The sequence below is a fragment of the Gopherus flavomarginatus genome, chromosome 11 (assembly GCF_025201925.1).
Source record: "Gopherus flavomarginatus isolate rGopFla2 chromosome 11, rGopFla2.mat.asm, whole genome shotgun sequence".
Taxonomy (NCBI): domain Eukaryota; kingdom Metazoa; phylum Chordata; order Testudines; family Testudinidae; genus Gopherus; species Gopherus flavomarginatus.
In genome coordinates, this window is record NC_066627.1 from 18979273 (window position 1) to 18997635 (window position 18363).

Below are 18363 nucleotides of genomic sequence, written 5' to 3' on the forward strand. Positions count from 1 at the left end.
CTGCCGACGCATTGCTTTTTCCACATTAAAGATGGGAAAGTGAGGGGTGCAGGCTGGAATTTTTAATAAGGCCTAGTAGAATTAGATGCTCAAGTCCTATGGAAAATCAATAGGATTTGGGTACCTATTTCCCTTAGAAAATCCCAGTCTAAGTAGCATTGAGATTCTGTGATACAGCCAGGATTTGAAGCCAGGTCTACAGAGTTCCATTCCACATACTTTACAATAAGCCCCATATTATTTCCAGATGCAAGACTATCAATATTTTAACTGCGTCTTTGTCCTTTCCTCGACGCCCCTCTCAGACTGCAATGTCCCTCCTCCCAAGTATTTATGGAGATTGCAGGATACCAGTCAAAAGCCTCCATGCTGCCATAACATCTAATAAAAGTACCTACTAATTCTGCAAGGACAATTTCCACCCTATCACCCTCTTCAGAGCCCCTTTCACCTCATTGTTCCTCAGGCTATAGATGATGGGGTTCAACACGGGTGTGAGAACTGTGTAGAACAGAGATAGGAGCTTCTTGACATCTGGGGAGTAGCTAGACTTGGGCCGTAGATACACCAAACTGCCACTTCCATGGAACAAGTTTACCACGATGAAGTGGGAGGAGCATGTGGGGAAGACCTTGCACCTGCCCTCGGCTGATGGCATTCTCAGGATGGTGAAGAGAATGTGGACATAGGAGACCAGGATCAGCACAAAGGGGAACATGAGGAACAGGAGTGTGGTGCCGATAGCCTGCATCTCATAGTGGTAGGTGTCAATGCAGACCAGCTTCAGCACTGCCAGAGCATCACAGAAGAAATGGTTGACCTCGTTGGAGCCACGGAAGGGCAAGTTGAATATCCAGGCAACCTGCAGCAGAGAGACAGGAACTCCGATCACCCAGACACTGCCCAATATTTTGTGGCAGACTGGTTGATTCATGAGGGTGTTGTAGTGCAATGGGTAGCAGATGGACACGTAGCGGTCATACGCCATGGCTGCTAGAAGGAAGTACTCTGCGCAGACAAAAAAGAAAAAGATATCTGCACCGCGCAGGCAGCAAATGAGATGCTCTTGTCCTTCTCCAGGAGGTTCACCAGCATCTTGGGCACTGTGTCCAAGGTGAAGCTGATCTCAATGAAGGCCAAGTTCTCAAGGAAGAAGTACACAGGGAAGTGGAGAGCAGGGTCAACTGTGACAACAAAGATGATAAGGGTGTTTCCCATCACTGTCACCATATACATGAACAGGATCATGCAGACCAGCAGCCCCTGAAGGTGCAGGAGGTTGGAGAACCCCAGCAGGATGAATTCAGTTATGAGGGTTTGATTCCTCCATTGTGCTTCCTCAGTGAGGGTCATCTGCAGAGGCAATGAAGGCAGTAAAGGGTTATCTGGATACAATGTTGAAAATTCATAGATTCCAAGGCAAAAAGATACCACTGTGATCATCTAATCTTACCTTCTGTATAACACAGGCCAGAGAACTGCCCCAAAATAATTCCTAGAGCAGATTTTTTAAGGGGAAAGGGCATGCAATCTTGATTTAAAAATAGAGATGGAGAATCCAACACAATCTTTGGTAAGTTGCTCCAGTGGTTTATGATTCTTACTGTTAAAAATTAACTCCTTATTTCTAGTCTGTATTTGTCTGACTCCAGCTTCCAGACATCAGATCTTTTTCTACCTTTGCATGCTAGACTGAAAAGCCTCTATCAAATAGTTGTTCCCCAAGTAGGTATTTATAGACTGTGATCAAGTCATCCCTTAACCTTCTCTTAGCTCAATCTATGTAGCTGAGCACACTTTAACGCATGTTTTCTAATCCTCCAGTTATTCTCAAATGTGACCCAGGTATTTTTGTTGTGTCAATTTTTGGTTGCCCAACTTGAGACATGTTGAAGAGGTGTAACATTCAGATAGTGGATGCTTATGTCACACTACTGGGTAACTAATCCCCCCTCCAAGCAGGATCCTTTTCTTCCAAGAATAAAATAACTCTTTGTGTTCAGTTACAAAGACAAGCATTAAAATGCTGGAAGAAGCATCCTTTATATTTATGGTTATCCTATACCTGGTGTAGTAAGATGAGGGCCTGAAACATAAACTCTTGTGTCAGAGGCCCAGTCTGAGTCCTGAAGCCTGAACTAAAGTAATTCCAGGCATTGCTAAGGAAAAGCTGGGCTGTGAGCCAGAGGCAGGCCCCACTCACAGAAGATGGTAAGAATACGGTTGTTAGAAGAAGGTGCATCCACATATAAGTGCTAATAAGAGGAACTTGTGCCAAGATGGCACCTGGACATCCCGATACGAGGACACTCCACAGAGATAACAAGGAATAGGCAGGTGCATCTTAAAGACAGGGTCAAAAGGACAGCATGATGGATAGATCTGTTTGTTTGAAACAACATGATCAAAGGGGGAGACAGCACCCTAATTCATCAAGGGGCTATACCTCAATACCTCATTAGGGATGAGTAATCTGTCCTGTAACTGTTTAAAAGTAGGCCCTGGAGTGCATATCTTTGGCCAGCCTAGGGGGCAGTGGAAAGTCCCACCACTGACTGAGCTAGTCCATTGCCAGGGGACACAAATTCATAGTAAGTCTTGTAGAGTCTACGGGAAACTATTACTGTGCTTCGTTTGACAATAAACCTGGCTCGGGTTCCTTTGTACCTTACTAGAGTCTGTGGTCATTGGGGTTCTCTCGGGTTTTGCTGTGTCAGCGATCTGCGCAGAGCCAGGGCAGCAAACAGAGGGAACATGCACACAGCCGACTCTTATCGTCATCGAACCAGAGCAGAGCACCACATCGATAGCTATTGACAACATCTGGTGAATGTGTGTGTGTGTAGGTTACACCTTCAGTGGTTTAAATAAATTACTGGAAGAATGAGTGTCAAATAGCCTGCTACTGACTGATCCTCTGGAAGATAAAAGCCTATCACTGCTGATAGAAAACTAAGTTATACAAGTGTAGCAATCTGCAGTGGTGCTGAGGAGTTGGAATTCCAACTTTGCTGGAAGTCATTATACTGACAGAGCTAGAGAACTTAGGCTGAGATTTCCAAATGTCTGTCTATCTATCTTTCCTGTGCTTAAAAACCTCCAAAGATGAGAATTCCACAACTTCTCTAGGTAACCTGTTCCTCTGCTTAATTACTCACATAGTTAGAAAGATTTTTTTCCTAATATCTAACCTAAACCTTCCTTGCTGCAAATTAAGCCAATTACTTCTCATCCTACCCTCAGTGGACATGGAGAACAACTGACCACCATCCTCTTTATAACTTCCCTTAACTTATGTGAAGACTGTCAGGAATCAAGGGGTAGCCGTGTTAGTCTGTATCCACAAAAACAACAAGGAGTCTGATGGCACTTTAAAGTCTAACACAAGGGTAGGCAACCTATGGCATGCGTGCCGAAGGCGGCACACAAACTGATTTTCAGTGGCACTCACACTGCCCGGGTCCTGACCACTGGTCCAGGGGGCTCTGCATTTAATTTAATTTTAAATGAAGCTTCTTAAACATTTTAGAAACCTTATTTACTTTACATAGAGCAATAGTTTAGTTATATATTATAGACTTAGATAAAGAGACCTTCTAAAAATGTTAAAATGTATTACCGGCACGTGAAACCTTAAATTATAGTGAATAAATGAAGACTTGGCACACCACTTCTGAAAGGTTGCCGACCCCTAGACTAACAGATTTATTTGGGCATAAGCTTTCATGGGCAAAAAAACCCACTTCTTCAGATGTATGGGTTAAAAAAATCACTTCTTCAGATGCATCTGAAGAAGTGTTTTTTTTTTACCCATGAAAGCTTGTGCCCAAATAAATCTGTTAGTCTTTAAGGTGCCACCAGACTCCTTGTTGTTTATGTGAAGAGTGTTATTGTGTCCCCACTCCGTCTTCTCTTCTGTAGATAAACATACCAAGTTCTTTCAATGTGTCCTCATATATCAGGTTTTCTAAACCGTTGATCATTTTTGGTGCTCTCCTCTGGACTATGTCCAGCTTGTTCCCAGCTTTTTTAAAATGTGGTACCGAAACTGGACACAGTGCTCCAGCTGAGGCAACCCCTGTACTTTACTCTTGTTTTTATCATATTTCATCATGTTGATTGAAGAACAGTTCCCCAGTTTATCAATATCACTTTGAATTCTAAATGACTGAGTCTAGCTGAATGGCTATAGATTCAGATAGACACCGAATAGGATTTTAAAAAGTCTAGGCAGTTTAGACACCTACCTAACTCCCACTGATGTTAATGGGACTTAGCCTCCTAACCTGCCTAAATATCTTTGACAATCTGGCCCTGTTTGCCTCTCTTTAACTGGGTCGTTAAACAGAAAAAGGCAAGAAATTTTCTAGGGCAACTCTGCTGAATTCATTGCAATCACATCAAAGATCACATTGGCTCCTTTTGTATAGAGTGGTATTTTTCAAAGCACCTAACTGAGTGAGGAGTACAAATTCAATAGACACTTAGGAATTCTGGAAAACATCAGCTGATGGGAAAACTCGCTTCATATTTTATTATTATGTATTTATTTGGACTTCCAGTAAAATATACCAAAAACTGTCCATCTGTTACTTAAGATGCCTTAACTGTAAGAAGCAAAAAAACAAACACCAATCAAGCCAAAGCTGCGCTTGTAAAATCCTGTAGAACAGAAGAAAAATGTATATCTCTGCTATATAAGTCTAGATGTTGGTATCAAAATCCTGTGGAATAGTTATTATCATTTATGAGAATGTCTGTCTGTCTGTCTGTTTATCTATATTTCTTTCTTTCTTCCTTCCTTCATTGGCTGCATAGTATCTGCACACCACGTACCACTACCTGTAAATGCTGTAGGAAATTCTTTACCGACCTGTTGAAGTTGGAAAGGTTTTTCATTGACTCCAAAAAATCCGTGTGTTAATGAAGTTACTCTGTCTCTGTTGCCTTTTCAGTAGTGAGCACTGAGATAACATCTCTGAACCATACTCCAGTATTTACTAGGTTAAAACAGTTGACTGAAATCATTAAGAGTCTTTTGTTGCTTCCACTGAGGTCAATGGCGAATCTCCAATTCAATTCTCATGGGTTCCCCTAAATAGAGTTGGACCAAACTCTCAGCTTCTTTGTATTGGTCCCTAAGTGTTGTAGGAGAAATCTGGCCTATGTGTCTGCTCAGTGCTAGACAGCTGACCAGTGTTAGTGGAAGAGATTTAATTTCTTGTCCCCTGATCTTTCACTAATTAAGCCCTTAGGGTTACAGTTCAGGTTAGGGTGAGTTTAAGAACAGTTTTACAACTGCCTACAATGAGAACAGGGTCTGGGTTTCAGTTCTACTTTCTTGAAATGTATCTGTGAAATATATTCTGTAACTGTAAGAGTTGGGACATTGAAGTTGTCTTGACCCTCAGAGTCCTGGGTCTCCTGGAAGCATAGTGCTTTTTAGTGCAATAGTTATAGTGTGGGGGGTTCGCATTCATTTCACATTCCAACATTGTCTCTTTCTCTCTGTGATAGTCTCTTGCTGTCTCTTTTGGTCTGATCCTTTTCCCACTGAAGACAATGAGAAAATTCACTCTCTCTCTCTCTTAATCTGTCCTTCCACTTCTTTTTTTCTATAAGAAGGTTTCAGTTTCTCCATCCAAACAAGGGTGGGTTTTTCTCTTATTTAAAGTCATATAGTTGCATAATGGAAGTGCATTTGTCATACAGATGTAAGCAGAGTCAGGATGCGCTCTACCCTGACATCTGGTGGTGATTTATGGGAAGTGTGGAAAGAATGTCAGGAAATGTGAAATCTCAAATATTTGCATGGGCACACCCAGCAAGGTAGCCTGGGATGGTTATTTTGACAGCTGGGATCCCCAATTTCTTTGTTATTGAGGCAGGAGGAAAAGAAAAGTGCTGTCATCCTAATTATGTGAATGAGGAACTGAGACTGCTTTATGACAGAAATGACTCAACCTAAATTAAGTAGTACTTGCTAGACAAGGGACATGGGTTCCAAAAACTCAGTGAATTGAGAGAGGTTGGGGACTGGTGTGTGTATCTGATGGTATGGGCCCCTTTTGAGGGCCTGGAACACCAATTGCACAGCCTTCTCTGTTAAAGAGTAGAGCTAATTTTGATTCCATTAGGAGTCTATCTAGAGACTGCTGAGCTGAATTCATGTTGGGCCAATGGTGCACCAAAACCAGGGCTCCCCTACTAAGAGCTGAAATCACTGAGTGCTGTGTTAACTAGTAGGGGAGCCTGAAGACCTATCGCTAAGCAGCTGACAGAGCGGAGCAGTTTACAGCGTGTTGGAGCAGCCCATGGAACAGTGAGGAGAAGAGTGAAGCGGTTTGCAGGGACAGCTGGAGGAGCGGCACATCTGGTGTGGTGGAGCTGGTCATGGTGAAGGCTGCAGCAGAACTCCACAGAGAGGTGGAGCAGTTGGCCCTGGCCCACGTAAGGTGCCCCTTAACACCCTGTGTGGACTCCCCCCTACCCCAGTTCTACCTCAGGCTGGGGAGGTAAAACTCTGCAGATAAACTCTTGAATTCTGGGATGGCACTGACCAGAGACTTTTGGGTTGTTGGACTTTGGGGTGATTGGACTTAAGACCTTAAGGGGGAAAGGACATTGCCAAACGTACTTGGAGGTGGGTTTTTGTTTATGGTTTGTGTATAATCCTGTTTGTGGTGTTTCTCCAATGGGATGCCACATTGTTTCCTTCCTTTTTTAAAAGGATTTTGCTACACTCAGACTCCATGCTTGCAAGAGGGGAAGTATTGCCTCCTAGAGGCGCCCAGGGGTGTGTGGTATGTAAGTGTTCCAGGTCACTGGGTGGGGGCTCGAGCCGGTTATGCATTGTGTTATTGAAACGGAACCCCTGGATACTGAACCCGGCCCTTGTTGCTGCCAACTCAGAGGGGCAGAAGGGTTACACAAGCATGAAGCAAAAATAAAATAACATGCAATAAAATAATAGACAAGAGCCTGAAGTGCCTACTCAGTTTTCAGACAATCACAGGAGCAGTTCTGTGATTCACAACACCTGAGTTAGGTGCCTAGAATCCCTGTAAATGAATGGAGAAAGCTAGGTACCTTAGACTGCGAGTCACAAAAGCCGGGTTGGGAGCCACTGAGCTAGTCAGTTTAAGACCAGGACTGGTGCAAGGATGTTTCGCACCCTAGGCAAAACTGCCACCTTGCTCCCTCCCTGCGCTCCCACCCTGAGGTGCCCCCACCTCTGGCAGGTCCTCCCCTCCGCCCTGAGGCAACCCCCCCCCCGGTTCACCCCTGCTCCGCCTCCACCCCGAGCACGCCATCGCTGCTTCACTTCTCCCACCTCCCAGGCTTGTGGTGCCAATCAGCTTAGGCACCGCAAGCCTGGGAGGCGGGAGAAGTGAAGCAGCCACAGTGTGCTCGGGGAGGAGGTGGGGCAGGGCTGAGCTGGGACGGGGAGTTCTCCTGCGTGCCCCCCCCCTTGCTTGCTGCAGGCGACCCTCCCCGCGCTCCCCTGCCCCAGCTCCCTCTGCCTAAATGCCGGCGGTCACCGGGATGGCCAAAGATCCAGCCGCTGTGGTCACTGCCGAAGAAAATGGCGCCCCCCAAATCCTAGCGCCCTAGGCGGCCACCTAGGTCACCTAAATGGTTGCACCGGCCCTGTTTAAGATGCTGACGAAAGGCATGTGTCCTACAGCCTGCCCCCTCACAGAGTTATGTGACTCCCTCCGCCTATAATTCTCAGTGGTGAAACCACTTTTAATAGAATTAAGCACCCTAATGGATGAAGTCCATGAGTAAAATGTACTCACATAAGGAAATCTTCTGGCTGAGTTGCACTGGCATTGTACGTGTGATGTCATGATGTGATCAACGTAATTGACCTGAGGACATGGAACAACTTTTTTGAGGAAAGTAAGGGTGAGACTATGTGTGTCAATACCAACAGTGACTACTTGTGCCACTAAGCTTGGAGAAAGGTACCTGTGTATGTGTAAGCACAGTATATCTGTGACAATAAATAGGTCTATTTATCTGAGAAAGGTGGAATAAGAGCCAATGGTTAGAAACTGAAGCCAGACAAAATCAAATTACAAATAAAGCTCTCATTTTTACCAGTAGTGGTGATTAACCTTTGGCACAAACTACTGAGGAAAGGAGTGGATTCTTCATCTGTTGATGTCTTCAGATTAAGTCTGTATTCCTTGCTGGAAGACGTGCTTTAGAGAAACACAAGTCATGCTCTAGGGCTTGTCTACTTGGTGGGGCAATGCACACTTATAAGTGTTTGATACCTGAAGCTCACTAAAGTGTTGCATTTTAATTCATTTATGTAGACCCTGCTGGCACACACTAAAGGTTCCCTAGTGCGCTTTAACTTAGTCCTCTTTCAAACAGCACTGTGTTAAAGCACACCAAGGAGCACACCAGCAGGGTCTCTGCAGACCAATTAATGTGAGCTTTAGAAATCACACCACTGTAAGTGAGCATTATCCACCAAGTAGACCATACCTCACTCCAACATAAGTTATTAGGCTCAATAAAGGAGTAACTGAGTGAAATGTAATGCTCTGTGCACTGCAGGAGCTCAGACTAGTTGGTCACATGGTCCCTTCTGGCCTGATACTCTGTGATTCTGTGAAAACAGTGATGAGGAAGTGAGACTGAAGCGCTCATGTGAACAGGGCCTGGGGCTTGGACTGATAATGTGAGCAAGCTCTAGTCATTTGTGATAGTTCATGGGAATGGGTTTGCTCTGGGCATTAGTAGGGCTGCTCATGTGAGTGGGGCTCATTGGGGGAAGGGGGTGTCTATCCATCTATTTAAATAATCCATCCATCCACCTACTATATCTATCCACCTGCTCTATGTATCAGTCCCTCTATCTACTCTATCTTTCCATCCATCCACATAATTATCCAATAACCTTCTCTTCCTATTGATCTACCTATCCATTCCTCAGTTCTTCATTTGCATGTTTCAAGGGAACTCAAGGAAGTTAGGTGCGCCAATAGAGTGCCTTAGTTTAGGCTAATTTTACAACCCTAGCCTTCATTGCCGTAGGTGTATTTGAATAGGATTTAGGACATTTGGAAACCATTGCCAGCTCTGGCACTGACTTACTTTGTGAACTTGGACAATTCACTTCATTTCTCCTCCAGGTCTCTGCTTTCCCTCCTGAAATTTCTCTCTTGTCTATTTAGACCTTGAGCTCTTCCAGGCAAGAACTGATCCACACTGTGTGTTTGTCCAGTGCCTGTCACAATGGGACCTGATCTCTGCTGAGACCTTGAGCCACTGAAGTAATATAAGTCATAGAATTATAGAATCAAAAGACTGGAAGGGACCTCAAGAAGTCATCTAGTCCAGTCCCCTGCACTCGTGGCACAACTAACTCTCATCTAGACCAGTAGTCCCCAAGCACTTTATACACACATCCTTGCCCCTATCCTCCCACCTAATCCAGAGCCAGGACCAGGAGCGAGGCCTCAATTCTGGGAAGGGAGATGCAGACGGGGTAAGGAGGCTGAGGCTGGGGCCACAGCTGGGGGCAGGGCTGGGAGCAGTGTCTCCACCAGGCCAGGAACTGGGGCCCCTGGCATGGGGCTGGTGGCAGGGACCCCAAGTGTTGGGCCGGCAGATCGCCAGTCATGGGGCTGGTAACTAGGGCCAGCAGCCAGGGCCAGGACCGGAGCTGGGTGGTGCTCCCTTCCCACCCCTTGTGGGTGCTGTCCTGAGCCCCAGCCATGCACCCCTGAACATTTCTCCAGTTTGAGGACCTCTGATCTAGACCATCCCTGATAGATGATATTTCAACAGCTTCTTCATCATCACCATCACCATCACCATCATCATCATCATCAGGTTTTTGGGTTCTAAACTCTCCTAAATGTAAGAGCACTCTATCCTGCAGGGTTGGTTCAGGCCCATCACCATTCAGAACACTCCACCAATAAATGAGGTAATAGTTATCAAGCCAACTCTATGTGTATAGTTACATCAGGTAATAATGAGTCCCCAGGAAACAAGCCCCTTGGGGAGAAGGCCACATAAACATCTCATGATGCCATAAATATGTTTCCAGACACCTCAGAGAAGGACAGCAACATTGCCAGATCACATCAACTCACTTAACCCCAATACTAAAACTATACTAGCAAGTTTTATGGTAGGATTAAGGTAATGTGTAAACAGCCAATTTGCCTGTAATTGCTACCATCAGATGGCTCTGTTGAAATGTTCCAGTGCTGATGAGTAAATCCTGATAAGAAGACGAAACCAACCCTGTTTTGCTGTCAGTAGGAAACCCTCACTCTGGCAGAGAAAGGTAAAGATTTTCATGAGATAAATTTAGCAGTATTCTCTCCCTCCAGATGTTGACATTCTTTCACCTATTTCTGTGTTGCTCCAAAAGGCAAACTTTACACACCATTGTTGGTAATTTACTTTCTTAAAATGTTGAAATAACTAGCAGGTTCGTATTTCCAGAGACGTAAAACTTGCTTCATTATTAATCCTGGTTACTGTTCTATCTATCTAATCTATTATATTTTTGTAGTGTACTGTTGAAAGATTAAGAGAACGTTTTAACACCTTTGGTGTCTCATGTACTCTTCATTTTTGTTGTCTTGTCTTCCTTCCCACCCTGTTGGTTGCCTCCACAGTGAGTTCTCCTCCTTTCACTCCCCCGAAACTATCCTTTACCAAAAGACTCTGATGAATATTTTTCCAGCTTCATCCAAGGGGTGTTTCTTTAGGGTTACTCTTCCTGGTTTGTCAATAGCCTTCCACATGGTGCATCACTAGCTCTTCAATGCTTTCCTTTGGCCTCCTGTATAACTAGGTTTGGTAAAAATTCATTTTTTAAATATATAATTTAAAGGACAAATGCATAGTACTTCACTTAGGAAGGAACAATCAGTTGCACACATACAAAATGGGAAATGACTGCCTAAGAAGGAGTGCTGCAGAAAGGGATCTGGGAGTTACATATCGTGGATCACAAGCAAAATATGAGTCAACAGTGTAACACTGTTGCAAAAAGATGAACATCATTCTGGGATTTATTAGCAGGAGCACTAAGCAAGACATGAGAAGTAATTTTTCCACTCTACTCTGTGATGATTAGGCCTCAACTGAAGTATTGTGTCCAGTTCTGGGCCCCATATTTTAGGAAAGATGTGGCCAAATATGAGAAAGTCCAGAGCAGAGCAACAAAAATGATTTAACATCTAGAAAACATGACCTATGAAGAAAGATTGAAAGAACTAGGTTTGTTTAGTCTTGAGAAGAGAAGACAGTGGGGGGACATGATAACAGTTTTCAAGTACATACAAGGTTGTTACAGGGAGGAGAGAGAAGAATTGTTCTTAACCTCTGAGGACAGGACAAGAAGTAATTGGCTTCAATTGCAGCAAGGGTGGTTTAGGTTGGGCATTAGGAAAGATTTAATAACTGTCAGGGAGGTTAAGCACAGGAACAAATTGCCTAGGGAGGGTGTGGAATCTCCATCATTGGGGGTTTTTAAGAACAGATCAGACAAACGCTCATCTGGGATGGTCTAGTAATGACGTAGCCTTGCCCTGAGTGTAAGGGATTGGACTAAATGACCTCTCAAGGTCCCTTCCTGTCCGATGATTCTATGAGTCTATGATTTTCTAAGTCACAAAGGGGATAATCAATTAATTCACATTTTTGCCTTTGAAACTCTCCCCTCAGTATCACAAGATGTTACGAATGGTGAGGAACTATAAGATTAACATCTAGAATGTTCAGACCTCTGTGATAAAACAGAGAAAAATGGATCACAATTGATCTGATTTGGAGGTCATGTAGGAAATAGATAAAAAAGATTGACAAGTTCTGCTCTTATTTATACCAGCGGACAACCCATTGGAGTCAAGTTGCTGGTTTCACTACTCTGGTTCCATTATTCTGGTGAAACTCCATAGGTTTCCCTGGAGTTGCACTGACATAAAACTAGAACAACACAGTAGTGAACCAGGCACAATGTGTGTATGAGTAGCATTTTCAGCCATGCTCTTGCTTTAGCTAATACAGTATTTATATTACAAGTATGGATAGAATTTGACAAGGATTTAGAGATCCAACTTCTATTGCCTTTCAATGGATCTTGGGCACCTAACTCCCTTTGAAATAGAGTTCTCTGAGAATTTTTTACAAAATATTTTTTGTTGAAAAATGCTGGTTCATGTAAACTGAATTCATACATGGGAAAATGAGTGAATTTCTGATGAGTTTCAATGAATTTCTTTGCTCACAAAATGGACATCTTCTAAACAAAGCAGTTCAGTTGAAAATGACTTTTTTATTTCAAAATTAAACTTTATTTAGAAAGAATAAAAAGGTTAAATTCAAATGAAACATTTTACAAAATTATCAAAACAAAACATTTTTATTGCCTCAAACTGTTTGATTGGTTGATTGATTCATTCATTAATTGAATTACTTGGTCTGTTGGTTCACAAAAGATTTTTTGGCTTGATTCAAGATGGGAATATTTTTTTCTGAAATCTCAAAAATTCTTACTGGATGGGAAAACCATTTCAAACCCAGCCCCAGTTAGAGGCTGTGAAAACCACAGTCCAAACAATGTTCTAGTTACTTTTGTGTTTTTTTTTCATTCGTGTATGTTTTGCAGATCACAGACTTCTACTGGCTTCCACTTGTACTCTGACACTGGCTTGAAATAACAGAGAGTTTCCATCACACTATATTTCTCAGAGATTTTAATATCTTGCTCATAGTCAGTGGCTGCCTCAGGAACAGAAGGTGGATCATAAATGGGGTAGTCCAGAAGGTGACACTTCTGACCACTTTCCATGACAATCAGACTGATAGGAAATACTACCTTGCCTGCAGCGTGAATTCCACTGAACATAATTAAACTTACCAAAGAGGACAGAAAATCTGAAGGCTTTCGGAGAACTGGTTTACTCTCTTCATAACCTCTTTCAGACTCAGAGTAAAAATGTTTAGAAGAATGTGTTGCAAATATGGCAATTTCCTGCAATATCCTTAAAAAACCTTATTGAATTAAGTTTAAGTATCTTTGGAGTCCATTGTATTAAATGAATGGTTTATACTTTATTGTGGGCCAGGATTATCTGTAACCTCTCCAGAGTTGGAGAGGAGTGGTGAACCCTTGGCAGTAGTATGAGCTTCAAAGGATTGTACTTAGGAATGGGCCAGATAAGAATATAGTTTTAGAACATATACTGATAAGTGGCTTTCCTGGGAAGCTCCAGCCATTTGAAGCTATATCCTGAGCAGAAAGCTATTCTCGGCTGATTACCTATTCCTGGAATCTAAAAAACAAAGGTCCAGTTTGTATAAAGGAGTGGCAAAAGTTTTCATGAATGTGTGAGTTCTGAGCTAATGCTGTTATGAACTTGTAATCTGGGAAAAACCCTTTGGTGAGTTGGGAAGGAACGACTCCTAGCAGAGCCCTTGCTGGAGTTGAGGTAATCTCTGGTTATCTTATGAGCATGCATATAGGTTCTTTTATTATTTTAATATGTTTTCTCTGTAACGCTTTCACCTTAAGAGTAAACGTTCTTGCTTAGAAAGAATTTCATGGTAACATATCGCTGGGGGGAATGAATCCATTTGTAGGCTTGGAAGAGAAAAGAAAGCACAGACGTAGGCCTGCTAAGGCTTGCTGAGGAAAGCAGAAGGTAGGCAGGGCTTGAAGCCCTCTGGTAAAGAGGGAGAGACATGAGTCTCTACCCCGGAGAAGTGACAACTGAGGAACTGAGAGCATAGAGTGGGTGCCCTTGGTGGAACAAAAGGGGGGAAATATAGATTAAGTTGCCCTGAATGGTGACAGAATGACCTGGGCCAACCAGACTGTGGTCACTGAGTTAATTCTCCTAGGGTTCTCCACTCTCCCCCAGCTCCAGTGCCTGCTCTTTGCGATATTCCTGGCTGCTTACGTGATAACCCTAATGGGTAACATTCTCATCATCCTCATCACAACAGCGGATCCTGCTCTTCATAGCCCGATGTACTTCTTCCTCCGGAACTTGTCCTGCCTGGAGATCTGTTTCACCTCAGTCATCGTCCCTAAGCTGCTGGCGAACCTCCTGTCTGCCAATCAAACCATCTCCTTCCATGGCTGCATCTTGCAGATGTATTTCTTCTTCTTCTTTGGCAGCACAGAGTGCTTCCTCCTGGCCACCATGGCCTACGACCGCTATGTGGCAATATGCAACCCCCTGCGCTATACAGTTGTCATGAATAGGAGGATTTGCATCCAGCTGGCAGTGACTTCATGGGTCTCAGGAATTCCTGTAGGAACAGTGCAGACGACTTGGCTGTTCAGTTTCCCCTTCTGTGGTCCCACTGAAATCAACCACTTCTTCTGTGACAGCCCCCCAGTGTTGAAACTGGTGTGTGGAGACACCTACCTATTTGAGATGTATGCTGTGACTGGCACCATTGTAATTGTATTATTCCCCTTCATCTTCATCCTGGTCTCCTACGTCTGCATCATCGCCACCATCCTGAGGATACCCTCAGCTGAAGGCAGACTCAAGACCTTCTCCACCTGCTCCTCTCACCTCATGGTGGTGACTCTGTTCTACAGCACAGGTGGTTTGACCTATTTCCGACCTAAATCCAGCTACTCCCCAGACACCAAGAATCTGCTCTCTCTCTCCTACACAGTCTTCACACCCATGTTAAACCCAATCATCTACAGCCTGAGGAACAAAGAGGTGAAGGGGGCCATCAGGAAAATGCTGGGCTGGCAAATATGTTCAAGACAATTTTGATTTTTTTTTCCCCAGGCAGGTGAATGTTTCAGTTAACCCATGTGGCCTTTGGTATCATACATGGAGAGAATACAGATCTCAAACTGTATTGTTTTTGTTGGGACTTTCAAAAGGGCAACGAGGGTCAACTGGAGATAGGTCTCCAAATTCCTTATGTCTATTGTAAATCCTATACTTAGTTTTAATATAAATACATCGCGCATCATGGATCCAATTTGAATGGAAATTTGGGTGCCCAAGTCTCTTAGTCTCCTTTAAAAATCTCAGCTTATATTTTAAACAAGGACCATGAATGGGATTCTGAGCTCAGATACACCTCTGAATATCTAGAGTAACTCCAGATTTATACCACTTGAAATGAAATGAGAATGAAGCCTCTTCTTTCCTGGTGTACCTGTAACTTGTCCATGTGATGTTTCTTCCCATGACTATATCTTGCTTCTCTCTTCCGCATGAGTTCTCTGCTGGCTTCCAAGTTGATTCTAAGATGACCATTTTGACATGTGGGCTGGAAGTTAGGCATCCAGTTCTGACTGAGTTCCAAGGGTATTTAGGCACCTTACTACTTTAACCAACTCAGATTCCCTGCCATAAAACTCTGTCTAATGGATCCATAGGTCACCCTCTGCCACACTTAAAGTCAGTGGAAATAACAGAGCTGAAGCCTCATTGGTCTATGGGAGGAGGCGTTTTGTCAGGTTGTTATATATGAGGGTCCCACATCTTTGGAACTCATAGCCCCTGTGCTCCAACTAGTCATGAGTTTGTCAACCTTCAGGGCACAGAACAAGTGTCATCTTTCTCTGCTGCACACAGGGAGATGTGGGATGGGCTAGGGCTGGGTAAACTTGCTGTGGAACACTGGTGAGAGATTCTGGGAGCTGGGTGTGGTGGGATGAGGTCTCAGTTTCTGTCAGATATATATTGCTGCTGAGTTGTTTGACCTTGTGGTATTTGACTGGGTTTAATTGTTGAAAAGTACTTTTGAAAAGATTTTCAAGGCCACCCAGAGATTTGATTGTAGAGCGGAAAGTATTTAAATGAGTAAACAAAAAAATAGGGTTTGGCTAGAACAAAATGAGAACCAGAAATAAATATAAATATTCATCCGTGTCTGATTAATTATTATTCTTACACAGAGGTCCCAGTGAGCATGAAGAAATGAGACTGGATCATTCCCCCTCTGCAGTCGCACAAAATAACACTATTTATTCACTCTTTTCTAACAAACTGCTCTCATCACTAGATTTTATTCAGGTTTCTCTCATGATGTAGGCCGTAAAATAACTGCACAACATCAGTGGATCAATGTTAGGCTACAGCAGCTGGGAATCTGGCCCTATGGCTATAGTGGAGCTATGATAATTTTCACCACATGTGAAAGTGGTCCATCACTAGTAGTTGACACAGGGCTGCATTTACAGCTTTGCTACATTTCCTTGAGAACAGCTTTTATAGAGAAGGTGAAGCTAGGATAGCATAGTCCTATGAATGTATTAAAAATTGTGTCCTGTTAAGCACGGAAGCAGGCAGGCAAACACCTCTGAGAACAATCATTGATTTAAAATCAATATTAGCTAGAGAAGGAAACCAGGGGAAATTATCAAAAGCACAAGGTGCAGTTTGGTGCCCCACCAACACTAAAATTTCCCCCCAGTTATATGGGCACAGGAATCATGGGACCATATCTGTGAATTTGAGTAAAGAAAGTCAAACAGCAGTTTACTGAGTCATTCCCTAAACAAAAAGAGAAGGTGACACAGAAGCAGCAGTCCCAGCTGTGGTTTAAGGGGATTTATTGAAGGTAAGTAAAGTGGCTCTGCTGTGGAGGCGCCACTACTAATTCCAGACATGGGTGAGGATGTCCATGGGCTGCAGTAAAGGGAGTTATTGTCTAGAGATATTTAAATCCTTCCAATGAACTAGGATTCATTTGTAATGGTTCCTGCCATGCTACTCAGATGAGAAATGGACACCCACCACTGCCAGTGATTTACCTCATTAGACACATAAAATTGTCCAGTTTCCTCCAGGTTCCTCCAGGGGCAGGGAGCTGAAACTGACCTCACCAGTCTCATTACTATTTGTGAAATTGATACTCCCCAGCTGTTGCGCTCTATTGAAACAGGAACAACAGCTCTTTTATTCCCTTACCTTTAACCAACTGCCTCCAGTTTGGACCCGGTTTCTCCTCACTGAAGACTCTAATAACCTCTTTATAGCTAAATACAATTGAAGCTTACTTTACTCTCATCCTTCCTGATGTGCCAGCTGCCCTGAGCAATATAGACACTGTGCTCTCTGCTCTATCTCTTCGTTGGCTTCCCTGCCACTGCACATTCCTCCTAAGCCTCTATCTTCTTCTTTACTTGAATTATTATTATTAATCATAATAATTAATGTCTGCAATGGTCATAAATGTCTGGGCCTAATCCAATGAGTAATTCTCGTTCAGATGAATAATTTTTCCCATCAAGGATTAATTCTCTTCTTTTTAGTGCCATAAACTCCAACTTTGAAAGATTAGGCTCTAAGCCTCTGACAGTGAAGAACTATATCTGAGAGCAGCAATTCTTTAGTGACTGATCCTGCAAATTTTACCACTCATTTGGTAGCACAAGTGATCACATTTCATTCTATGGTGCTAGGCACTTTTGTAAAGTGGATGGCTGGAATTCTGAAAGAATCCTGATGGGTTTATGTGCCCAGATCCCATTGATTGGTCAGTGCAGAACAATGCATGCAAAAATAGTGTGTATAGACCAAACTTGTTGTGACACATGCCTAGATGAGAAAGAAAGTGAGGACTTTTAAACAAGTTTAAAAAAAGATTAAATATATTTCTTTTAACTCGAAATTGCTTTATCTGGCTATTCTCCAGCTGTTTCCCCAAACTGTCCTCCAGATGAAGATAAGAACATAACAGTGGTCAGACCAAAGGTCCATCTAGCCCAGTATTCTGTCTTCTGACAGTGGTCAATGCCAGGTGCCCGAGAGGGAATGAACAGAACAGGCAATCATCAAGTGAGTCATCCCCTGTTGCCCATTCCCATCTTCTGGCAAACAGAGACTAGAGACATCATCCCTGTCCATCCTGGCTAATAGCTGTTGATGGACCTACCCTCCATGAACTTATCTAGTTATTTTTTGAACCCTGTTATAGTCTTGGCCTTCACAACATCTTCTGGCAAGGAGTTCCACAGGTTGATTGTGTATTGTGTGAAAAAATACTTCCATTTGTTTGTTTTACATCGATTGCCTAACAGTAAGCATGACAACTTTTAGGTGGACAGGAATGTTTATCCCCCTCCTGCCTCCAAAAATTGCAGCATGTGATCTCAATCTCCAGATGATGGGAACTGAAAATAAGTCGAGCTGCCCTGAGCTACACAGCTAAGAATCAGGCTCCTTGTACATTTAGACAGAGATTTTCACAGGCACCGGATGGAGTCAGTCAACCAGGTCTCATTGACTTTCGATGGGAGTTGGATGACACATTCCCTTAGGTACCTTTGAAAACTGATTTGCTTCAGCGATGCAGTCACTGATGGTTTATCTGGAGTGGACCAGTGGAGAG

The 18363-nt window shown here is 43.3% G+C and overlaps 1 protein-coding gene and 1 pseudogene across 1 annotated transcript; one reads left to right on the forward strand and one right to left on the reverse strand.

Annotated features, from left to right (window-relative positions):
• Positions 1-397: 397 nt before the first annotated feature.
• LOC127031161 (olfactory receptor 10A7-like) lies at positions 398-1353 on the reverse strand (annotated as a pseudogene).
• Positions 1354-13810: 12457 nt separating this feature from the next.
• On the forward strand, positions 13811-14786 carry LOC127030946 (olfactory receptor 10A2-like). Its single transcript, XM_050917631.1, has one exon. It carries the CDS (start codon positions 13842-13844, stop codon positions 14784-14786), a length of 945 nt encoding a protein of 314 aa, XP_050773588.1. The 5' UTR covers positions 13811-13841.
• The last annotated feature ends 3577 nt before the right edge of the window (positions 14787-18363 follow it).

Bases quoted from the DNA above. Each gene is read 5' to 3' on its own strand.
- LOC127030946 (XM_050917631.1), top strand. From the start codon at position 13,842: ATGACCTGGGCCAACCAGACTGTGGTCACTGAGTTAATTCTCCTAGGG.